Source organism: Podarcis cretensis, assembly GCF_951804945.1.
Source record: "Podarcis cretensis genome assembly, chromosome: 4".
In the NCBI taxonomy this organism is placed as follows: Eukaryota; Metazoa; Chordata; class Lepidosauria; order Squamata; family Lacertidae; genus Podarcis; species Podarcis cretensis.
This window is the reverse complement of record NC_137173.1, coordinates 53535238-53560722: the sequence shown is the minus strand read 5'-3', so window position 1 is coordinate 53560722 and position 25485 is coordinate 53535238. Positions and strand designations below refer to the sequence as shown.

The window sequence follows — 25485 nt, the reverse complement described above, 5'->3', positions numbered from 1 at the left end:
GCTACGCCACTGACGCCAGTGCAAGTAGATAAATAGGTACCGCGGCGGGAAGGTAAACGCCGTTTCTGTGTGCTGCTCTGGTTCACCAGAAGCGGCTTAGTCATGCTGGCCATGTGACCTGGAAGCTGTACGCCGGCTCCCTTGCCCAATAAAGCGAGATGAACGCCGCAACCCCAGAGTCGGCCACGACTGGACCTAATGGTCAGGGGTCCCTTTACCCTTTACCTAGTTACGAGTACCCCACCCTCCCAGGCCCAGAATGACCCTCTCTCAATCCATGGCAATTATCCTACTGCTTTTACTTCCCTTGGAGAAGATTAAGAAACACACCCTGTATTTATTTGCCCAACAGGCCTGGCTGTGCTACTGCTGAAGGACTGCGGCCACTGAGGAAGGCAGAAGATGCCATAGCACGTAATGTGCTGAGCATCTTGTTGGGGCTGGTGGCATAAGACAGCAGTGGGCAGAAGGTTGGATTGGGATCTATTGGTCCTAGGCAGAGTAGATGTAGCTAAAGGAGTGTGGCCTACTCACAAGAGGAAAAGATCAACAGCTTCAGGGGAAACTCCAAAGGTCTCTAGAAGTATAAAGAGAACCCCAGCAACAGATCTATGAGGACTGGGCATACTCAGAAACCATGGAATGTGGCTGACTGCTAGAGGGAAGTGGAGGAAAACCAGGAAGGAGGACTGGACTTCAGAATCCTGGAAGAATGCAGACCTGGCTGAGCATTATATGCTACAACATTTTGTTGTAGATCGGATCCCACTTACTGAACCAAGTTTTATTCTGTCATAGGAGTGGCTCTTTGAAGATGGGGAAAAGGCAAGAGTCTGTGTCAGAGTGAAGTGGGGATTGTCAGATTGTCAGTCATGCCTGGCACCTGCTTGCTCTGTTGGAGTTACTATGAGAAAATGCCTGCCTGCTTCAGTGAGGAGCAGATGGTGGCTAAGGGTTGTCTATAGTCTGCAGAGACTTCTCCCTTCATCCAAGTATTTGGGATACAAATCTCTCCCTCTCCCCCCCCCCCAACACACAGAGAGACAATGTAGAAAAGAAGATATATTTTGATGCAGACAAAAAGGGAAATATTGCTCTGAGTTATTCAACTCCTAAACAACTGCATGCAGACAGAAGCATATCAGTCCATATCAAATATCTACAGTATGGACAGGCAGGCTGGAGCTGATGCAAGTCACAGTCTAAGGGCTGCCCTCCAGAATACATTTTTATTGTGCATTCATGATGCTGCTACATTGTGGATTGTGCTGGGTTTGTGCGATGCTGTTTTGTAACCTCAGGTCTCTTTATTTCACTGTTATGAACAGCAGATTTATATGAACTAAATGAAAAAAAATAAAATACTTATTTCTTTTTAAGGCAGCAAAAAGGTCGAAATATTATACTTTTTTCAGTGTGTGGGCATCACTTATTAGACAGAATCAAACTAAAATAACTGTGGAGGAAAATACGTTCGGACATCAGTTGTGTATTTTATATTTTTGGCAGTGCAGGTGACACTCCTAACAAGTCCTTGTGAGCAGATGAGAAATGTATGGGCTGTTAATAAACTGTAACTAATCGGTGAATACTGCCGGATTTTGTTCAAGCTGCTTGGGGCCACAGGTCCTTGGGAGAACGAGCACTTGCTCTGCTTTTATTTCAGCATTGCAGAAGCTTGTGGCAGCCTCTTGATGTTTGTCATAGTGAATAGACATATGTCTCTTGCACAGTCATGTAGCATATTCAATTAAGTTGCACAATGATAGCTTATAACAAGGGCAGTTTTGAACAAGACATCGTCATTCTCTTCGTTGACAGTACAAGAAGAAGAAAAAATGAAGGCTGGCTCAGTCTCTGGACATTGTGATGTGAACAATGTACTCTCCCAATGCTTTAATTTATAAATTCGAAAGAACCATTAAGATGCACTCTGCTTCCATATTGCTCTTCCTAAAGTGTTGCTTTTTATGAAAAGGGCTAAGGAGCAGAGCTATTTACTTATTTCTTTAGTATTTTAGAAAATAAAACAGGCTTAGAGTGCAATCCTCTGGCTGCCTACTCAGTCCTATTGACTTCACAGAACTTCCTCCCAGATAACTGTGTGTAGGGTGGCAGCCTTAATAATATAATCATAGATTGTTTGCAAGATAAGCAAAGACCTATCTTTTGCTTACAAAGTGCTGTGAATCTTGATGGCACTATATTAGCACAGTAACTAATGACTTGAATCAGTGCCAGCAATGCAGAGCATATGGATTTTATTTTAAAACTGCCCGGTCACACAGTGCAAGCTTAACTGAAATGAGAGGGAGGAACATATGGACACAAAGCTTCACCGATCTCTTTCCCTCCAACACAAAAGTTATATATCTTTTTGCTTCACAGTACCCAAAGGAAGACGGTGATGTGTTCTTAACAAACTGTAAACTGATTGCAAGGATTGTGGGGGGTTTTTAAAAAAGAGGTAAAAATAATAATCAGTAGATGTCAAGCACCCTAGAAATAACAAAAAGTCAATTAGTGTGTTTTGAGTCACACAAGGAAACATTTATGTATCCAGATACTTTCAAATACCCTGTTTTTGTGACACAACTAGCGTGTTTTGTTTTCTGTATTAATTGAACAGTCTCCTTATATGATTCTAGAGTATAGCTGGGGTTTGCGTGTATGAGGAAAGAGAAAATAAGGTTGATTGTTGCACCAGTAAATTACACTTGAATGGCTGGAGCTGTGGAGAACAAAGACGAGATCAGCATCTCTTATATCCAGCTGTTCCTCCCAAAAGGGACCAAGGCAGCTAACATCAAATATACAGCATCAAAAACAAGCAGAAGCACAGTACAAAGTAAAGCTGTCCGTTGAACGCTAAATTACATAAATACAAATGATGTCACTCTTATTATGTTTAGTATAATTAATAGTGCTTTCTAGTGGATTAGAAAAAGCAAGAGACTACATCAAATGTGTTCAGGTAGTTCCCCCATCAGTTTTTGCACCTGATAGGCCTTGTCTTTGCAGTGCGCTGTACTCAAGTCACACACACACACACACACACACACACACGTCTTCTTTCTAGCTTCGCATTGCATGGGCAGATTACTAATGGTGAAGGCGTCAGGAAACGTTGCCCACTGTTTGTAATCACCTCATTGAGGAATCCCTGCTAAGCATCCAAGGAACCCCAAATTTCTCAGAATACAGTTCAAAAAACAATGCATTAGTGGTGTCCAAACTTTTTTCAAAGAGGGCCAGATCTGATGAAGTGAAGGACCGTAAAGGCTGACCAAAGGGCTGACCAAAGTTGTTGACCTGACCTTTTTTTAGGATTGAAGTTGTTGAGGTTTCCTGTTAGAACTCTTCTGTTATGTGCACTTTTCTTATTTACCTAATGGACAAGTCTTCAAGAAAGGTCCCTCTCCCCCAGTGTGACACTTTAGCACAAAACTCGGGGGGGGGGGATGGACAGAAAAGACAAAAGGATGACATTGCACACAGATTTTCCATGTCTTTCTCCCTCTGCATGAATTGCTCCACTGCGCTGACCATATTCTCCCCACCAAGTTGTCTTATGAATTACTAGTGTGAGGGTGGGGGAAACCTTTGATCCTCCAGATATAATTGGATTCCAATTCCCGTCCTACCTGACTATTGAATGCGCTGGTGGGGGCTGATGGGAATTAGAGTCCAATAAGACTGGACTAAGGCGCTGTGCTAAGGTGCACTCTCAGGCTACATGAGGGCTCCCCATAGTCTGCATTGACCACAGATGTCTCACCACATTGAAGTAGGTTTCCCCTTCCCATTTCTACTTGAAAGATATTTTAGGAGAGATAGCAACTGGAGGATCTTCATTTTGGGTTACACAGATTTGCTAGCACCTCTACTCTGTTTCTGCCCGTCTACAACCTTACACAACTAAACTGATGGTCTTATATTTGAAGCCACAAGCTTTCAGTCAGTAGTGTAGCAGAAGCTGAGCACAGAAAAGCCCACTGATATCAATGTGTTGGAAGCATACAACTGCTGTATCAGGATAATTAATCCTGGAAATGACACATTAAAATGCAGATCGTAACAACTGAGTAAAATCTGATTTGCTTTGTGTTTGATGTTGAAAAGACCACTTTGGTAGAACATCTAAAGGCACACTTTGATTCAGGCAGTTTCATTTGCCAGGGAGGTATTATAATATTTATTTTAAATGGTTCATCAATCAATGAACAGTTAGATTCAAGACAGGTAATTGACTAAACATTGCTGTAATGGGTTGACAGCCCTACTGTTCTCCAGATTAGTGAGTAGAATATGAGCAAAGCTTTGTAACCAAATCAAAAGGGCATGGGCTGACATTGCTTCCAATTAAAGATGTACATTTTTACTGAAAATAGGAATGTCACAATTGCTTTTGCATCTGTAAAACTCTCAGACAATCCAACACTGTGATCAATCTCCACTCTGATAATGTATGGTGACAGTGATGGATTTCTTTCTCTTCCAAGAGGATCAAGCCAGGGAATATATTAAACTAAAAGGCACACTTCTTACTTTCAAGGAACACTCTTGTGCATTGGGCCTGATCCAATTGTATTGGTTTTGGCAGGGGAATACAATGATTGATGGTGGCTGGGAAGCTGAGGTCTGCTTAGGCACAGAGTCCTGGAGTCTCTTGTCTTAGAAGACTTTCTACTGGCTCCCTGCTGGTGTCAGGACATGCATGGGGAGGGACAATGGGACTGGGTGGCCCATCCAAATCACCCCTTCAAATGCACATGGCAAGTTCTGACCTGCCAGTTCAAGAAGAGGTGGCAAAAAGCTGATGGGAAATTAATTCTCAAGAGTTTGTCAAGACATCTCCAACAAGTGAAGATAAATGGCAGAGCAAAACTTCTATGGATAAACTCAAGAATAGGGATGGGGGAGGGAAACTTTATTTTGCATTTATGGTGTGTGTGTGTGTGTGTGTGTGTGTGTGTGTTATTTAGGATCAGGGCATGGGGCAGAATGGAATCCAAACCTTGGAAAGAACTCAGTTTTCCAAAGATATATTCTATCCTATTAATATGCTTTATAAAATATTTATAGTTTAGGAGAACTTTTTGAGAAAGAAAGAAAGGAAGGAAGGAAGGAAGGAAGGAAGGAAGGAAGGAAGGAAGGGAAGGAATATGTAGCAATCTGTTTGCACCGATTCTGGCTCCAATATCCTTAATGACAGAAGAAAAAAGTTATTGTTTTTGAAAGGTCAAAATAAGACCTGCTACTAACTGTCCATTCACCTACACTGTACTACACACACACACACACACACACACACACACACACAGCTCTTCAAGAGAAGTTTCTTTTTTTGCAGGGGGGGGGGGAGAGATCATCCTTTAGGCTAGAGAGCTGTTTATGTAACAAACATATGATATGGATCATAAAAACAATTTGGGACTCAATAATTTGAAGGCGAGTCATTTCTGACTACTGCTGGTCCAGGCCTTAAGACTGGCAGTGGAGACCCTCCCACAGATGCCTGTGGCCCATTGGGTCTTCTCTCTTACACTTGGGGAGATTCCCTTCTCCTGGAAGTGCAACTGCCCCCCTTGCTGGCAACTTCTCAATATCAAGTGAAGACATATACCTACCTTTGGACTTTGAGGGCAAATGAGCTTCAGGGCTGTCTTGTTTGCTGCAGGATTGCAATAATTTCAGTGATAATATTTTTTTGTTTTAAGATGTTAGTATTTATGTTATTATGTGATGTATGTTATTGAGCTATTTGCATACTGTCCTGGGATCTTTTAGGGTGAAAAGCAGTTTTAAAATGTTAATAACAGTAATAATAATAATAATAATAATAATAATAATAATAATAATACTTTTGTCTAGCTGCTGAACTGCTGAGAAGTCTGGAAGCAGTTTGAAACATTGGGGGGGGGGGGGGGTTATAATCCTCACCACAATACCCAGCTAAAGCCTACAGACAACTGATATTTTACATAGGCAGAGATTGTGGGATGTGAAACACAGAGCAGTCAAATACAACATTCCTAGAGAGGGATGTTTGTCCAGCCAGTAGATAAACTTCCTGTTTCCTCCTGGGCTGGGACAAACTTTCCCTACATGTGACCAGAGGTGGGCATGACCTTACCTGTGCAGGTAACAAAATAGCACAGGGCAGGCAGCCATCTCTCTCTCTGACTCCATTACTCGAAGAAGCAACATCTCCTTAGCCTGAGATGTGAGGACAAAGGAACTATCTCCTTATGGGATAGATTCCAAGTTTATATATTTTGTAACTTAAGTCTGCCTTCTGGGATCCATCTGTGCACAGAATGTGTGAGTAAGCTATTTTATACCTTTTACACAAGACTGTGTCGTGTCTATTCTTTTTAGCAGGGAATAAAGGGGAATTACCAGGAAACATATTTTAGAGGCTTAAGCAAGCCTGGCAACAACTTATCCACTGTGTAAGTTTAAAAGGGAAAGTTATTCTGCTAAGTTATAGAACTTGCTAACACAAGTTGGGAAGGATGTTATTAAACAATATATCCTCTCCTGCCTCCCTGAACATTCCCACAGAGATGCCACACGAGGTGCTTTTAATCTTACTTTGCCAAGCGGGATCACTAAGGTTGGCAACTGACTTGAAAGACAAAAATAGTCTGGCCTATTTCTGTGCCTTTCACAGGCGGCTGCTCAGCAGGAAGACAAGTGAAATTCGTCAGGGATTGAGATCCATGGCATATCTTGCAAATGTCAACACATCTGTCTGTTAAAGGCAGAGTAGTAAATTCTCTTAAAACAGTGTCTTCCTTTTTGAGCCAGCCTACCCAGCAAAGAGTAGTTAGGCCATTATTCCTGCCTTACAGAAACTGTCCTCCCATAATCAGCAGCGAGCCATGCAGATGTCCGTATGAGTGGATTCTCTTAGGCCTCCCTCAGGGCAGCCCAATTTCCCATTGCTTGAAGGCAAAAAGGTTTGATTGACTCTACTGAAACTAGAAACTCTGCAGCAACACTCCCTGAGCCCATCAGAGCTGGCAGTATTCTTGCAACCATCTGTTGCAGACTGTGTTGCATTAGCACATTAACACCCTGCTATGTCTAAATGGTATACGGTGTCCATTGCATGCAGCGAAGTTAACACAAAAGCTGGCTCTTTTTTTCCATCCATTAAACATAAATAAAGACACAGTCCAGAACCACCACCTTCTCCATGAGAGTATTCAAGCCAAACAATGGTTGTACTTCTACAGGGTCATAGTCACATATGCAGAGCCTGAGTGATCCATAACACAGCTAATGTAAAATAATCAAAGACAGGGTGAGATCCAGTCACCTTCCATTTAAGTGCTTTGATCCAACAGAGTCATGAACAAGGCTGTTGAAAGTTTTTGTGTAATATGGCTTGAACCATTTTTAAAAGAAGACCTGAAAGTCCAGAATCATGACGGCTGTTCCAAACCTATTGATGCCCAGTCCAGGATGGTGCAAAACAAGACAAGGCTTCTCCACCTTTAATAGTTGTGTAGAGTAAGAGATTTCAGGCAGAGGAGTCCTCTCCTCTGTTGTAACTGGTCACCATAACTAAGGTGCAATATCACACCAATATTGCCTAAGATTAAGTTCTTTTAAAATTAGTGGGATTTAATTCTGTGTAGACACCTGTAGGAGTGAGCTGTAAGTCTCATCATGAATAGGAGGGTCACAGCATGAATAGATTCATCACACAGTTTCAGGAAGGACTGTGTTGATTCTTTCACAGAAGCTTAAGAAAACAAGCTTAGGGTTCTGGGTTAAGCCAGTCAAGCTTTAGTCCCACCATGACTAACATTAATCCCACATGAGAAGTTTAAGGTTTGTCCACACTTGTCCCATGCCTAGAAAGCACAGTCTGAGCAGTCTTCCACTTGTCCCATACTTTCTGGGCAAGGGTCCAAGCAGTTTTGCCTCTGCCCCATCACTTCCCCCTGGAAAATTCACTTTTTAGCACTAAATCGAAACAAATGGCAATCCGATGAAACTGGATTGCCATTTGTTGTGATTCAGTGCTGAGCCCTGAGTTTTCCCAGGAGAAAGTAGGGGGGCAAATAGAAGTGTGCATGAGCCCTTAGGGCTCAACCAGACTTCCACTTGTCCCGCTGCTTCTTCCCCCGGGAAAACCCAATCTTTACTGCTGAATTGGAGAAAACATCATCAAGTTTTCCCAGGGAAAGTGGTGAGGCAAACAAAAGTCTGCTCAGACCCATGGTTAGAAACCTCAGGACAAGTAGAAAACAGCTCTGTCCCATGCTTTCTAGGCAGGGAACAAGTAGAAGTCTGGACAAGCTTTTAGTGTGGATCCAATGCCTACAAATTTTCACCTGACCTCAGGTTTTCACTGATAGTTAAGTGGCTGCAGTGCTGCAGCAAAATCCTATAGATGTCTACTCAGAAATAAGTCCCACTATATTATGGGGTGGACTCTCAAGTGCATGGGATTGCAGCCTGGAGAAAAAGGTGGTGGGAAAAGCTTCACATCTTGACTGGGCAGATGAACGAAGGCAGGGCTCCTGTGCTTTTAGCAGGAAGCTACCCTCACTGGATGTGGATGGCGCTGTGGGTTAAACCACAGAGCCTAGGACTTGCTGATCAGAAGGTTGACGGTTTGAATCCCCGCGATGGGGTCAGCTCCCCTTGCTCAGTCCCTGCTCCTGCCAACCTAGCAGTTCGAAAGCACGTCAAAGTGCAAGTAGATAAATAGGTACCGCTCTGGCGGGAAGGTAAACGGCATTTCCGTACACTGCTCTGGTTTGCCAGAAGCGGCTTATCATGCTGGCCACATGACCCGGAAGCTGTACGCCAGCTCCCTCAGCCAATAAAATGAGATGAGCACCGCAACCCCAGAGTCATCCACGACTGGACCTAATGGGCAGGGGTCCCTTTACCTTTACCCTCACTGATATACCTTCTGCTGCACAACTATTAAATGTGCAGTAGCCCCCTCATCTTTTTGAAACGGGTCGCCCTGTTTGCATGCCTAATTCCTGCAAGTTATGTTTCCACTGGAAGGACAGATCATGAAGCTGGAAGGACAGATCCTGAAGCTGAGGCTCCAATACTTTGGCCACCTCATGAGAAGAGAAGACTCCCTGGAAAAGACCCTGATGTTGGGAAAGATGGAGGGCACAAGGAGAAGGGGATGACAGAGGACGAGATGGTTGGACAGTGTTCTCGAAGCTACCAGCATGAGTTACAGATAGGTAGCCATGTTGGTCTGCCATAGTCAAAACAAAATAAAAAAATTCATTCCAGTAGCACCTTAAAGACCAACTAAGTTAGTTCTTGGTATGAGCTTTCGTGTGCATGCACACTTCTTCAGATACCTGTATCAATAAAATCAATAACTTAAAAAGACAACAAACTTAGAGACTGGTGTAGTTTCTCTGAACCATGCTAATTCATTTCAATTTCTTTGGAGAGGAAGGCACTCCCTGCCTGCAAACAGGAGGTTTAGTGCTGCTAAATCTTTTCCTTCCTGCTTGGCTAAGCAGATCAGTTTTCCACCCTTCTTTGCATGACATCCCTTTCTCTTATCCTGTAGAGCGGCTCAGAAGACTTGAGGCACACATCTCAGCTGAGGCGACAAGATTTTCTATTCCACTTCGGGTGGAAGGCTATCAGCATGAGAGCTAATCCCTCCGCCCATCTGCTTCTTGACGCTTTGTTGTTTGCCTTATAAGTTTCACATCACGTGCTACCAAGAGTGCAGGCAAGGCTATAGTTTTTGTTTGCTGAGCCTGACGTTTTTTCTGACTTTTCTGTGCAGCTGTTACGAAAACCACCTTGGGGCTCATCCCCAATTAAAAGAGATCTCAGTCAATTAACTGCATGGTTTTATCCATTCATTGATTAAATCTGAATAACTTTGCATACACATAAATAGTTGTAAAGAAAAATATTTTCCTTTTGAACTATGCGTGCATGTCACAGAAAGCATAAGATTTTAAGATAGTGACCACCATATGCAGTTTTGATAAGCATTTATATTTTAAATAACATTGTTGTTTAATGCTGTCCCATTTGTCTGGGGTTCCTTTTTAAAGAGCAGACTTTTTTAACCTAGAGCCATTAATTGACTTGAGACTGCAATCCTGTAATGACTGGCATGTAAGTCCCACAGAATTCAATGGGATTTACTTCTGAGCAGATACAGTGGATTGCACAGTAAACATTGTAGCCCTTCCCTATACCGTTTAAACAAAATGATATGCAGAGACTGAACAGGTGAGGGTCTCTCTCTCTCCCCACCCTCCACCCCCAACCTGCAGGTGCTGAGATGGGGAAATCTGCCTGTCACTGAATCCTCATGCTGGAGAAAATTTCCATTCCCGCCTTATGCAGCTGCAAAAGGCACAGGTGCCATTGGGCTTGTTTTTCATACTTTATGCAAGTTGCCAAAAATACTTTTGGGTTTGCCTTCACCAGATTTTTTTTATTTTTAAAAAGGTTGTAAAAATCATTCATGCACAATCCTACTCACAAGAATCAAATAAAAATTTGGAAGATGAAGGGTTGAGTTGAAGTGGCTAGTGTCTGAGAGAGAGAGAGAGAGAGAGAGAGAGAGAGAGAAAGAAAGAAAGAAAGAAAGAAAGAAAGAAAGAAAGAGTTTTGAGTGGCAGGAAGTGCTTCATGAAGCTGGTAGACTGTCTGTGTTCTTTCAGAGTGGCTTATCTACTTAAGCCATGTGGAACAGAAGGTGCATTCAGTTGTTCTTGCCCGATGGACACCTTCAGTTTGTTGTGACTTGCCCACCATTCCTCAACCCAGATCTTCACCTAAGGGCTAATTGTGTGTGTGTGTGGGGGGGGGTGAAACACAGAGCAGTCAAATACAACATTCCTAGAGTGGACATAAAAAGGGGGTGTCTGGACCAGCCAGTGGGAACTTCCTGTTTCCTCCTGGGCTGGGACAAACTTCCTCTATGTGTGACCAGAGGTGGGCGTGACCTCACCTGTACAGGTAACAAAATAGGACAGGGGAGGCAGCCATCTCTCTCTCTGACTCCATTCCTCGAAGAAGCAACATCTCCTTAGCCTGAGATGCTCTTCCAGCCAAGAGAGGACAAGGAAACTATCTCCTTATGGGATAGATTCCACGTGTATCTATTTTGTAACCTAAGTCTGCCTTCTGGGATCCATCTGTGAACAGAATGTGAGTAAACTCTTTTATGCATTTATACAAGACTATGTTGTGTCTATTCTTTTTTCAGAGGGAATAAAGGGGAATTACCAGGAAACTTATTTTAGAGGCTTAAACAAGCCTGGCAAAGACGTTATCTGCTGTGTAAGTTTAAAAGGGGAATGTTACTCTGCTTAATTGTAGAACTTGTTAACACAAGTTGGGAAGGATATAATGAAATAATATATCCTCTCCTGCCTCCCTGAACATTCTCACAGTAATACTACCTGACAGCAGGTCATTGGACTAGGCCATGTGTTCCCCAGTCTTTCAAGATCTCATTTGTACTCCAGATGCTCAGGCCTTCTGAAGGGAAAGATCCTCCCCTCACTTGCCTAGCTTGCTACACTGTCCTATGCCAGTGACTGAGCCACCTTCCAACCTAGGATTGCTCTTTTATCTAAAGGTAAAGGTAAAGGTACCCCTGCCCATACGGGCCAGTCTTGACAGACTCTGGGGTTGTGCGCCCATCTCACTTAAGAGGCCAGGGGCCAGCGCTGTCCGGAGACACTTCCGGGTCACGTGGCCAGCGTGACATCGCTGCTCTGGCCAGAGCCAGAGCCAGAGCCAGAGCCGCACACGGAAACGCCGTTTACCTTCCCGCTGGTAAGCGGTCCCTATTTATCTACTTGCACCCGGAGGTGCTTTCGAACTGCTAGGTTGGCAGGCGCTGGGACCGAGCAGCGGGAGCGCACCCCGCCGCAGGGATTCGAACCGCCGACCTTTCGATCGGCAAGCCCTAGGCGCTGAGGCTTTAACCCACAGCGCCACCTGCTCTTTTATCTACCTGCCACTAATTTTTTAATGAAATGGTTGATTTAAGAAGAGCCAGGTTAGATGCCAAAGGCCCATCTCCTCTTAAGTCCCATTTCCAAACAGGCCCATTTGGAAGCCTTTGGCAAGCAAGCAAGCAAGCAAGCAAACTGGGTTTGCAGTGATATTACTCAGTCAAAGAAATCAACCTAGTCTCACCCTTGGGTGACTTTCATTTGCAATCTGATGGATCTTGCATTCAGTGAGACTTACCTCCAAGTAAGTTATTATGCTGAATTTAATATTGTAGCATCAAGTAATCCCTCAAAGGAGCAGGATTAGCTGCTAATCAGTGTGCAAAGAGTTAACAACAGCATCCTATAGACATGTTGGCTCAGAGGTAGCTCCCCTCGCCCCCCTTCAACGGGACTTTTCTGAGGAGAGTGCACACACTGCATGGGATTGCAGGTCCCCCCCAAATGGGGTGGCGCAGGGGCAGGAAGTGATGTCAAATAAAACTAACTAGGCTCAGTTGGAAGCATACGGGCGACACCCTACCCCTGCTAATTCTGCAACGTTATACGACCCGATTTAAAGGTAGGACCTACGGAAAATATAATAAGCAGGTCCCTCTGGGGCGCTCATCATGTCGAGCCAGCAGGCGAACATATGGAAACAGCACACGGCTGATGAGATCGGCGAAGAAAACCCTGCGTGGCTTGACATTTCTTACTCCTCACCCCAATGGCTCTATAGGCAAGAGAGAGCCAGGAGGGAGCAGGGCAGCAGGCGCGCAAAATCACCTGCAGGGTTTCTCTCGCCTCCTTCCAGGGCATCAAGCAGCTTTCTGCTCTGGCTGGCTTAAGGGAAACTACATAGAGTCATAGCATTGTAGACTTGGAAGAGACCCCCAAAGGTCATCTAGTTCGACCTTCTACCGGGGTGCCAGCTTGAATAAAAGATGGGGGAGGGGCAGGTAAGCTCCGCCCCGCATAATCAATCACATGATATGCAGGCACGCTATTTGTATGGCCATGCCCATGGACTGTGCTCCCTCAAATATTTTATTGTAGGGGGCGAAGGGAGTTGGCTCCTATGGCGCCTGCAATGCAGGGATCACAGCTGACGCCTCGTTAGGGATGAGGCTGGGCGCTGTCACCTCTTCGCTTGCTTTTCCCGCAGGATCCGCATCTGCGGGTCTGACTGGGCATAGGGCAGTTTCCAAGGTGCCTCTGCAGCTGCTCAAGGCACAGTCCTTTGCCCGGATGGGAGCCGCGTTTCCAAAACCTGGAGAGTTCTCGGTCCTTTTCTTCCCCCTTCTATCCTGCCAAACTAAGGCGATGCTGGCTTTCTCCTTTAACTTCCGATCCTGGGAGGTTAACAAAGCGAAACCCGTACAGACAGTTTCCAGCTGCGCCCTGACTTGCTTATTCTCAAGAAATATGCCCACGGCCACATTTAATGCACCCTTATGCTACTTTAGCAGTCCGTCCAAAGAATCCCGGGAACTGTAGTTTAAGGGCGCTGATCTCACAGAGCTACAATTCCCAGCGTGCTTAACAAAATGCAATTCCCAGACATCTCGCTGGCTGTTCCAGTGGTATAAGAGGGCTCTGAATGCACGGGGTGGGTGTGTCTCCCAGGAAGAGGCAGCGATGGGAAATCCTGAGATCCACCAGAGGGACCAGACCCAGACGAGGTCTGGAAGCCTGGCAGCCCCCGACCCACCATCTCCTCCATCTGGAACTCCTGCCTGCCTTGGCTCTTTCTTCCAAGCCACCTGGAAAGAAACCCCTGCTGTGCATCTCCCAGGTCGCCGCTAACGGAAGAGGCCGAAGGCCCCCCAAGTCCAGCCAGCTGTCCTCACAGTGGCCAGCTGGTGGTGCTGTTAGTGGTTAGAGCATCGGACTCAACCTTGAGCCAGTCACTGCCTGGCCTACCTCACAGGGTTGCTGGGATGAAATGAGGAGGGGGAAAACCATGTAAGCCACTTTGAGCTCCGTGGGGGGGGGGGAGGTGGGATATATATAACCAAATAAATAAATGCCCAAATAAAGGAAGTCCGCAAGGAGACTCGGAGCGCCCAGATCGCTCCTAGGAGACCCTAAGAACTCCCCAGTCCCCTCCTGCCCTTCCTGAGGGATCCTCGCCCCGAGAGATGTGGAGTAAGGAAGTCCTGTCATCACCAGGGAGCAGCGGCCCGACTTTGGGGGCAGAGCGTACCCACTTGGAAGAGCACGCAGGAGGGCCTCCTGAAACACATATTTTATCTTTATTATTTTATTTTTATTACATCCATCTAAAGAGCAATCCCCTTCCCCGCCCTGTAAGGCCATTCAGTCCTATGGAGACCTAACTGCGCCAGTGCCAGGGACCGGATTGGAATCGGAGCAGGTGCTGGAAGGAGAGGGGCGTTTAAACCAGGAACCCAGCCCAGTCCTTCAAGCTCGAAGCGCCATCCTGGTCCTCCAAGCTGAGCGCCTCTTTGCAGGTGGATGATCCCGGCGGGTTCAGACGCGCCCGATGCCGGACAGAGTCCTTCTGCAAATCGCACGTACTCTGCACATGCTCAGGAGTTCTGTTACTTCTTCTGTTCTACCCAGTTCAGTCGTTTGCAAGCGCCAGCTTCTCTCCACAGAAGCGCTATAAACAGATTAAACAGAAGAGGAATAACCTATGTGCAAATAACTGAATAATCCAGTCCAGTTCCCCTATATTTGTTCCATAAATTTCGTGCATTTAAGGGGAACTGATCCGGGGTCTCGCTTCTGGAACTGCGTGGTCAAATGGCGCTGCGAGGAGAGCGGAGCAGGCGGAGAGACGGACAGGAACACGGAGCTGCCCCGGTTCAACCGGTGAAGCTTCCGCCATTCCACTGCATTTCTTGTAGTCAGAAAGCTGAGTTTCGGTGTGTAAGGTTTTTAACTGAGGTCAGGAAACCAATTTGTTTGTCGCCTTCAGCTCTGAGCCTAGATCAGACTGAAAACAGAAAGGAAAGCGAGCGGCATAAACATTGTCAGGGGAAACGGCTAGATCCGGCCTTTGACTCCGTTTGGGCCTATTAGCCAAAGGGGGGGGGGGGGGCAGGATCTTGCCCCATTATAGCAGGCATTGCTAACTTCGGGTTAGCAATCGTCATCATCCTTTATTCTTCTTATCATTTTGCCTGCCCTGCACCTGAGCATCTTAAACAGCAACCTGACACCCTGCAGCAGCTTAGCAGGTAATTTGTAAACCGCTGCCTTAGTGGTTTGTTTTGCAAGCAAGCGGTATATAATTTTTTGCTAAACAAAGTAAGTTTGGTTCTAGTGCGGAAAAAGCGTCACCTGCCGGTTTTCTCCAAGCCAGGTTGTTCTAACAGGTGCGCGGAAGCACAGCCGAAAAGGACACCACGAAACTTGGCGACCCTATAATTTGAGAGGCAGGACCAGTTTCCAGGAAATGGTTCTGAACTTGGGGGATCATTGGGCGTGTTTGCAAATTTTAAAGGAGTGTGGAGTGTGCCTCGCCAAACAAGAGAATTTGGCCTTAGCCTTCGATTTATTACTGCCTTGGATTAATCTCAGCAGCAGTAATTTGTTTCGAAAAGGTTCTGATTAGCTGCCTTTACAAATAATTTTAATTTATACGTATGGAAAGCAACGGAGAAGTACGATCTGCTCGTCCCCTAAGGAGACAGCCACGTCCAGTTATTAGGTAGCCTGGCCCCGCTGCTTCCCCCAGCGCTGTGCAGACTGTCTCGCGGAAATCAGATTCTAGGAAATGCGTTTTTCTCGGGTGCCATTTCAAAGATCGCTGTCTGCTTTTGAAGGTATGAACTGTTTCGGCGTCGCCCTTCTTCAGCCAGCTGAAAGAGAAAATGTTTTCTATCTAGATCTCCCTACACCAAGCCGGTGGGAACTCGGAAGCTGTCTTCTGTGACCTGAGCCTCGAACCTCGGCTCTCCTCCAGCGCTAAATCTGTTAATGAGTCCTCCTGCGGAGCAGATTGAAGGAGGCGTTTCCTATTAGTCAAACCCCCGGGATTAGAACTCAGAGCCTTAACATATGGAAACCTGAGAGGCAGAGTTTGTTTTTTTAATGGCCGGTGCAGAAACTTAAGCCTACCTGGAAATCACACCCTCTTTGAGACCTGGCGAACTCATCCCAGATAGGCAGCGTTTGAGTAGCAACACTTGGCACATGCTCAGAGATGCTTAGGGCCTGTTTACGTGCTTCAACAAAGATTTAATTTTAAATGTCTGCAACGTAAACTTACTTCCACGTCTTCTAATGATTCAGAAGCTATTAAATCGTTGTGTGAATCCAACCAAGATTGTTTAAAACCTTTGCTTTGGGAAATTACTTGAAGGGGTCGGGTTCCCTCTCAGCATTTGAGGGATGGTTCCCTCCCCTCGCTAAAATGTTTATAGAGTGATTTAATTGTAAAAAAAGAAAAATAATGAGGCTTAGAAACTTGAAGGAAGTGGGCGGTGAACCGAAGGACCAAGATGATGGCTGCAGTGCGCCACTTTTAAGGAGAGGAGAGCAGTTTCGAACTTCTGTTCTAGTCAGATGAAAAATAGTGATTTTCAGAACATATAATATGCCAGGATACCTTTCAGAAATAGAAGTATTTTTGGATTAAAGTCCTGTCTCATTCGTTCCTAGGATTGCAATTTCCCCGGCCTCCTCCAGCCCTTTGCGATCCCTGTGCTTCGAATCCGGTCCTGGGCTGGGTAGAAGATGGACCGGGGTAAACTAACTGGTAATTTGTAGTAGATAGATCTGCAAACGTATTTGGACTCCCGATTATTTAGCAAGAACGAAAAGCGTCCTCCCCTCTCAAATCAAGTTGCTGAAATGGGAAAGAAAATATAAAAACAAAAAAGACTTGGGGAATGCGCGCAGGAGTGATTTGTATGTAAAAGGACTGAGGTCCCGAAAAGGAGTCTTGGGTTGAGCATGTCCCTTCCGACCCCCTGGCCCTTCAATCTAAAACAGCAGGAATAATCTGCGCCATCATTTTGCAGCTGTCTGTGACTGGTGGCTCTAGAGAATGAGTGAATGGATGGATGGGTGGATAGATAGATGGGTGGATGGAAAAGTAAAAAGCTGACAAAGCCACTGTCCACGGCTGCACGTGTCACTTGGAAGTCAATTCCCCCGGATTCCAATGGAATACTCCTTGCCGCAGGGCTGGAGGTTTCCACGAAGTTGCTTCGGAGCACGCAATCCTAAACACAGTTCCTTGGAAGCAAATCCAATGGAGCTTCCGTGATTCGGCCCGGAATCCTCTTTCTATCTGAGCTCGGTCAGAAAGTCATAAGCCTACAGATGGTGTGATCCCAGAGGATGCGTTTGGGACCGCTGATTCCAAGAACTTCGAGATCGCCTGCATTAGCTCCTCCCGGGGGCAAATTATGTAGGGCCGGCCGGGGGATCTGCGGGCCTCCAGATGTTGCTGTACTACAACTCCCATTATCGCTGAGACCTTGACCATGGGCCATGCAGGCTGGGGATGTTGGGAGTTGAACAACATCTGGGGAACCGCAAGTTTCCCGCCTCTGGTGTTGGTGCACCATGATGATGGTGGAGGTGGTGGAGGTGAAGATTCCATCCCACCCATTTCCCATCACTGCATCTAGGGCTGAACTGTCCTAAAACGACTAAGAGCCTCTTTGCCCAGCACAGCCCACTGGATACGCAAGGCGTAAGATCACACTTGAGATTGAACGCCTTTGACTTCCTCCGTCTTTAAAAAGACTGGACACCTGCCCTTATTTCTGTTCTTCCTAGGTGGCAATTTCGCCCCTTAGAAACAAGATATATAGCTGATTCAGAACTCCCCGAGCCTTAAGGTTGCAATACTATGCGTGAGGAAAAGGCGCAATCCTATCCATGCCTTCTATTTCAACGGGATTTACTCCCAGTGAAGTGTGCGTAGGATTACAGCTTCTCTTTCATATGGATGTGCAAAGGCTTGGGCTGCATACAGAAAGAGTTTGTTGCAAAGCCAAGCACGCACCCGGAATGATAGTTTGGAGCCGCAATCCAAGACACAGTTATTGGAAAGTAAAACTCCACCGACCACCGCGGGGCTTCCTTCCCAGTAGGCATGCCTAGGAGAGGGCCGGAAGCTGTGGGTCTTTTAATAATGTGGCCCCGATCCTGCGCCCATTGAGTGCCCATAATATGAGCACTTGAAGCTCGAGCCAACCAATGTTGTACTCAGAATAAAGTTCCTATTTAAGTGAAGGGGGAGTTAGTTTTTCAGAATATGTGCTCGAAGAAAAGCGAGGGGTCTTCAGCTTCATCGCCAAGGTGCTGGCCTTCATCCCGTGACGATGGCGATTCCTCAGCTGAGTCTCATTCCCACCGAATGGCTTCATTATCCTGTCTGGAGAACATCTCACAAAGGAAATAAATGCAAAACGGTCGTGTTTTCTCTTTCTTTTATTTCTTTTATTATTATTTAAAAATGTCAACAGTGGATCACTTTTTTTTTTTTTGCAACCAAACAATAAATATTATTTAGCAACTTTTTTCCATTTCTTTATTTTATATAGATAATATATATAAAAAAATAAACAGGTGATAAAAAATCTCTTGAAGGTGACAGCGCTAAGAAAAGAAGAAGACAATAGGTTATTCAGAAACAAGCGTGGGGTGTGTGTGTGTCTCAATACTGCAGCCCAAACAGTGCGGGGATCTCGTCTGCGGGGCGCTTTCGAAAAACCAGTTAAGTTTGATCAAGAAAGCCTTAAGGCCACGCGCCCTGAAAGAAGAAAAGGCCCTTAACACTCACCCCGCCCTTAAAGGTTTTACAGAACAAGCCCTCACAATCACAAAGCGCAAGAGGGAACCATTTGCACCAGATCTGGCAGCGTATATACAAATCCGACTCCCCAGCAGCAAAATGCAAAATTTCCCCCTTAGCTTGGCCGCTCTAATGACGCAGGCCCAAACTGATCCCGCTCGGCATTTTAGCGAGGCGATCCTAACCAGCTTGGGCACGATGCAGTCAACATTTATGTTGCAATTCTTCACGCTCAAGGACCTTGGTAGTAAGCCCGGTTGCATTTCGCCGGACTTACTTACATGCATGTAGGATCAGGTTTAGAGACCTACGGAAAGTCAAGAGGGGGGGCAGCGCAGCGAGACCGACCAAGAGCCTTGTAGCAAGCCACGCACCTGATGACGCAGCCTTTAGCCCGCCAGAGCTGATGCCAAAATCAATGCCTCGAAGGTGCAACAAGATTCTTCGTTGGCTCTCCAAGCTGCCTGACTCTGGTTGGATCGTGTCCACTCTTTGGAAACCACAACTCACTAGTCTCAGTGGCCCCTTCAGCCTAGCGGGTTCAGGATTCAGTTGCTGCTACCTGGAATTTAAACCAGCAGCGGAGCCTACTTGTAAGATAATCTGCTCAAGTTCTGGTGGAATTAAAGTCCTCTGTGATACATTTCCTGGGAAGTGAACCCCACGGATTTCCAAAGGACTGGACGTCCAGTTATAAAGTGTGCAGGACTGAATATTCCCCCCACCCAGAGAGAGAGAGAGAGAGAGAGAGAGAGAGATGCTAGGCTGCTAAGGCAGTTTGGGTTCCTCTGGTTTGAAGGCGAGTGCCTAAACTTACTTCCACCTTCTACCGTTTTTAAAGAACAACAGCATACAAGGTTCCGAAAGCAATGCGCGGTGAGTTTACGCACAACAGGGACTGAGATCAGAGTGAAGCCAAGCGATGGAGTTCAAGAGGAATCCTGTCCCGCCCGGGCCAGCTTTCTGCAGCAGTTCGGCGGAGGAGGCAGAGGGGCTTTAGCGTCCGGGGTCTTGAGTTCTATTCCCTCTCCAAGTAAGTAACGGAGTCCTAGTTGGGGGAGCGGCCGGGGAGAGTTGTTGTGAAGCAATAAAGGGTGGGGTCAAGTTTTGTACGTCCTGGAAGGGAGAGCTTCAGTTTGTGGAGTCCAGGACAACCCTCTCTTTTTTTGTCCTTGGGGTCCCTTTCTGTGCGCCTTCGGCCCCTCTCCTTCCCACCCACCTTCCCTCTCTCCCGTCCCGTCGAGGCCTCTTCATTTGGCGTCGCTGGTTAATCTGGGCAGGCTGGCCGTGTTCATGCTGGAGACGTGGTGGTGCGACGGGGCGGGCACCTGGCACATGCTGCAGGGACACGGCATCCCTCCCCAGTGCTGGAAGCTGCTGCCCAGCGGGCCCGAAGCCGCCGCCGCCGCCGCTGCAGCAGCTGCAGCAGCGGCCGCGGCGGCGGCGCTGGACGGCGACTTGAGGAGGCCGTGGCTGGGCCGGATGGAGCTGACAGCCGACAAGCCCGCGGAACCGGGCAGGGAGGCGCTGGAGACAGCTGCGGGAGGCAGGATCGGGTGGTGCACGGCGTGCGAAGCCGGGTGCCCCGGCAGAGGCGCGGAATGGCCCACCATGCCGCCCGGACAGGCGGCGGCGGCGGCGGCGGCTGCGGCGGCGGGGTGGAAGCCGGCGGCGTGGTGGCCGCCGTAGATCTCGCTGAGGAGCCTCTTCATCTCCTCGAGGGAGTTGGTGAGCATGAGGATGTAGTTGCGCGCCAGCAGAAGGGTGGCGATCTTGGAGAGCTTGCGCACCGACGGGCCGTGCGCGTAGGGCATCACCTCCCGCAGGCCGTCCATGGCGATGTTCAGGTCGTGCATCCGCTTGCGCTCGCGGCTGTTGATCTTCAGGCGCAACTGCTGCAGCTCGGGCTCCGTCATTTGCTTCTTGTCCTTCTTGGACGCCGACGAAGAGGACGACGACGACGAGGAGGAGGAGGAGGAGGAGGGAGACTTGAAGGCCAGCTTGTCTACCATCACCACCCCGGCCGCGCTCATGGCACTGCGCAGCTCCGCGCTCAGCTCCGCTGGAGAGTCGCTGGGCGTCGAGCTGGACACGGCGCCGCCCGCCGAGAAGCCGCCGCCGCCGCCGCTCTTGCTCCTGGACGACACGAAGAGCTCATCGGGCTCCGGCGACGAAGGGCGGCTGGACACCAAGCTCGCGTCCGAGTCCATGCTGGTCCTGAAGAGGGGGAGCAAGAGGACAGAGGCGCTGGGCGTCAGTCAGGGTCAGGTCGGCCCGACGTGCCCCAGAAATCGAGGGGATGCCTTGCCAAGCTCCGGTCCTGTGCGCCGTGACTGGAAACTGGAGAGGTCGACCTCCCAGCCAATGTGCACAGGATCCGGCTGGAAAGAGGCAGCTCCGAAATCGCTCGCTGCAGTCTTAAAACACGCTCCCTCCAAAGGCAGCTCCGCGGGACTCACCTCTGGGTAAAGTGTTTTAAGATGTGCCTCCCCTCGAGTTCAGTGGGACTTAAACCCGGGCAAGGGCGCAATTCTGCAAAAGTTAGTCGGGACTGATTTCCATGGGAAGCAACGGAACGTTAATTCCCATCGATCTCAATGGGGCTTAGTCGTAAATTTGTCTGCTTGCTTTGCTGGATTATGGCCAATTATGATGACACACCTACAAATCACAGTTCATCCCGGATCAATAAATTCCCAGGAAAACCTGTTCTTATACTGTATTCTACTCCCGGTCACTCTGAATTAGACTATTCGCAGATAAACCACAATTGAAATAACCTCTCTCATGTTTCTAGCACTCATTAAACGCCCAGATTGTGCATTCAAAAAAGTTTGGTTAAAACGCATTGTGGGAGCAAAGCTGCCCTAAGGGGGAACATATTGTGCCAAAATCCATTTGTTGGATTCTGAGAAACTGCGTCTTGGGTTATCCGCTTTGCTGATCGAGCTGCAACCTCCTGTTCCAAAACTCAAGGCAACCCCTGGCCACCATGTCGTTTCTCACTTCCCACACCTGCCAAGCAACATAAACTAGAGCCAAAAGGATTCTCTCTCTCTCTCTCTCTCTCTCTCTCTCTCTCTCTCTCACACACACACACACACACACACACACACTTTTCAATTCAGAGCAGTTTACCAAAACTATCCAAACCAGAAAGGGCAGGTCTTTGGATGCGGCCCTTTCTACCTAAGCAGTACTGTTCGCATCTCTCATCTAGATTGCACTCCCCGTTCTTCCAAGATCCCGCCCGAGCCTCCAACTTCGAACATCACAGGCAATACCATTTATAACAACAACACCGCTATTCGGCTGTTTCCCTGCAACTGGCAGATGCCTGAACGGCCACCGAGACACCAGCCCAAAGTTTATCGCGTGTTGCTTGTTTTCAAAGTCCCTCTTAAGACGAAGAAGTGGAAGAGGAAGAGGAAAAGCTCCACGATGCTGAACTTCGGGCAGCTTCAAAGAAAATTCGCTTGTCCTCTTTAAAGGTGGACAATGTGATCTTCTCCAGAGTTTAAATATTTTCTTGGCAATGTAAGAGCCACTCGCATCTATTTCTCCTTAACCTGGAATCACAGCCAGCCTCCCGCTGTTCCCAAAAGTGACCAGTGGGCGTTTACTCGGGAGAAAGTTCCATCAGACGAACTTCCTTCTAAGCAAATGCGCCTGGCTCAGGCCCAGCGCGTCCAGGGAAGGAGAGAAGAACCGATCAAAGAAGCAGGCGCTTCTTTATGGGCGCTGGAAGAAGGTTGCGCGTGTACTCGCTCGCCTCCACCCTCCGAAGCGCACCTGGTTTGTGTTTTAGGGGATTTACGCTCCCGAAGCGACCCTGTCGGCGATTCTGCCCCGCCATGGAAAGGGAGGAGCACTTACAGTTTGCAGGGGGATCTCTCTGAGCGGCCGGATCCTCTCCAGCAAAGCTGGTGGCTGTCCCAGAGCGCAATGAATACAGAAGCATCTTTGCGCGCCTGACTGCTGTTTTTATAGCCACCTTGCGCAGCGGAGCTGGGCCAGAACAATGTTATTGTCCGGGACAGGCGGCTGCACCAATGAGCGAGGCGCTGCCGGAGAGGGGGGGGGGCAGCAAAGTGAAGTCACGCCCGCGAATTCCGCTCAATGAAACGGGCTGCGAGCGCACGCCCCTCCTCGCTCTGCGGGCCAATGGCGAGAGAGATCGAGACCCAGAGACAGAGGGAGAGCTTTGTCACTCTCGCCTGAAATGCCACAATGACAGCGCTCGCAACAGCTGGTGGGGAGAAAGTGGGGAGGGGGGGGGAATCGAGCAAACAAGCCTCGGACCCCGTACAACAATAACATTTGGTGAGCGGTGCCCCCCAACTCACCCGGGGCCAGCCACTCCACTTGGCCGCCCTGGCTGGAGAGTTTTAATAGGGTTTCACAAACACTTGGGCATTTCAGTCTCTTCTCTCTCCGCCCTCCCTTGCAATGTAAACACTCACGGGTCACAATGCGACACCGTCCCGCACTTACTGAGCCACTTATCTTCAGCCCAGGCAAACTCCCTTTGCTCCCGGGACCCAGATCTCTCTCTCTCTCTCTCTCTCTCTCTCTCTCTCTCTCTCTCTTGGATTGCCTTTTCCGTAGAGCGCAACTGGAAAGATGCGCCCAGGACCCTGCTCCGCTCCCCTCCGCATCGCCTCCTTCTTCCAGGAGGTGAGGAGAGCTTGCTCAAGGAAGTAGGCTAGAGAGCGTTTTCTCTTGTCAAAGGTGTGGTTTTAAAGACCAGACGGCAACAACAAAAACAAACAAACCCAGAACAAATCAAACACCTAAGCTACTTTAAAAATCTCCCCCTATTTAAATATTTTGACATAAATAGTAGGAAAGGGCACTTATTGAACTACCAGGAACCATACGATCGTTATAAATTTGATCATAATACTCTTTACAGGCTTTTTTTTCCTTTTAAAAAGAAACAAAACTTAGTAATTATTACAGCCACATCCAGGCGAGGGGTGCTTAGATCTTTAAAAACTCTATTAATGTTTAGTGTGTCGACAGGTTAGAAGGCTGCATATGCGACCTCCTACCCCTGCACTTCCTACGCCTTCATTCAGAAAGTAAGAAGTCTCTAAACGGCGTGCGTTTCCTTGGCTGCAACTCCCACGAATTTTAAATGGAATTTACGCTGCGCTCATCCCGATTCGCTGAGCTGTGCGGTAGGATCTTGCGTCCGTCTACTCGGAAGCAAGTCCCAGTGGGCCCAGTTTCAGTTACAGTTTGGCGGGTCTGTAGAATTTACAAGTGCACTTCAGGATCCACGTTCCCGAAAGCGCCTTGCACGTTCTACCCCTTTGGAAAGTGGTTCGCGCAATTTGGTGTCAAGACAAAACAATGCCTCTCCTATTTGTTCTTGCATGGTGGGAGGCCTTTGACAGGCTGGGTAGGGGGCGGTTGGTGGCGGGCAGAGGAAGACAGTTATAGATCTAACTGAGTCTTCCCACTCATTTGAACAAATTGTACTCCTCGGCTCGCCCCCAAAGCCTGGCCACCTTTTGTTATATAATTTTGAGACTCGTGTGTTTCCCAGCTGGCTCGGGAAAGCCCCAATCATCCGTTAAAGATGCATTTAAAACGCAAAGAAGTGACGCGTGGAAGTGTGCTGCTTCTAACGGTTCTGGTGATGATCCATAACAACGCAATTAGATTAAAAAAAAAAAAAAATCTGTCAGGAACAGGCTGGCTCCTCCCGGCCTCGTTGCTTGGCTGTCTGCGTCAGGGAGTCAAAGAAAGACCCGCGTCTGCCAGGCAGCCCTGGAAAGAAAGTTGGAGAGAAATAGGTTGAGTTCGAGGGTTGAGATGAAACAGGTCGACGCACCTTGGCTCGTCTGCAAGCAAACTTCTAGGCGCTCGACAGGGAAGGAGGCTTCCTCAGAAGTCTATCCCCTGGAAATCCGTGGGAGCAACAAATTTGTAGCCCTTCCGGAGCCAAGAGAGGCAGAGCGCTCTCGCCGGCGTCTGCGCTCAAGTCCTGGGGGGTTCAGTGAGAAGGAAGGATGGAAGGAAGCAGTCTTCACCACGTGTTTCCATCTTTTCCGTCGAGTTCAGTGGGACTTTTGGGTGCTTAATTTTGTCTGGATCATGCTCAGTATAATAAGGACCGCACCTGGGTTTGAAACATTAGCATTTCCCTCTGGAAATGGATCGTGCGAAGAGTCTCTCCCAGAAGTCTGAATTAGAAACCCTGGTTACATTCCAGCTTTAAATTCGTGTCTTTGTTTAACTGGATAATGAATCCCCTCTCTCTCTCTCATTCACACACACACACACACACACACACACACACACACACAGTCATGGAGAGAGAGAGAGAGGGAGAGAGAGAGAAAGAGAATCCCAAATTCTATAGATATTCTTTATGGGCCTACACGCGCAGTGTCACAAGGCGAATCCAGTGAAATACGGGTACTTAGAAACTGGTGGGATTAAGTAAAAGCTATCTTCCTTCACTTTTATGGGACTGGTCGATTTCCTAAAAGAGCAGTACCCCTCTTTAAACCCTAGAAGCCACTGCCACGCCTTATATACTTGCTCCTTTGCGGATGAGCTATTGCTGTTCAGGATCGCTGGGAACGATTGCTTGCACGTGATTTGTGATCCTCCCTTTCATTTTACTTGACATGTTGTTTCATAACTGAGCCTCAGCTTTGGACATTCGCCTTGATGAACGCTACTTTTCGTTTTTACGCACAGGATCACCGT

The 25485-nt window shown here is 47.6% G+C and overlaps 1 protein-coding gene across 1 annotated transcript; it reads right to left on the bottom strand.

Moving 5' to 3' along the window:
- Nucleotides 1–19617: 19617 nt before the first annotated feature.
- OLIG2 (oligodendrocyte transcription factor 2) lies at nt 19618–22754 on the bottom strand. Its single transcript, XM_079974636.1, has 2 exons — nt 22632–22754; nt 19618–20976 (listed from the first exon to the last, which is right to left on the bottom strand). The coding sequence occupies exons 1-2, from the start codon at nt 22718–22720 to the stop codon at nt 20010–20012; spliced, it is 1056 nt and encodes a 351-aa protein (XP_079830762.1). The 5' UTR covers nt 22721–22754; the 3' UTR covers nt 19618–20009.
- Between the last annotated feature and the right edge of the window lie 2731 nt (nt 22755–25485).

What these genes read in the sequence shown, in the direction of transcription:
- OLIG2 (XM_079974636.1), bottom strand. Translation starts at nt 22,720, where the DNA reads ATGCTTCTGTATTCATTGCGCTCTGGGACAGCCACCAGCTTTGCTGGA. An exon ending in GATCCCCCTGCAAACTGTAA is followed by an intron (nt 20,977 to 22,631) that starts GTGCTCCTCCCT and finishes CCCCCTCTTCAG; the next exon opens with GACCAGCATGGACTCGGACG.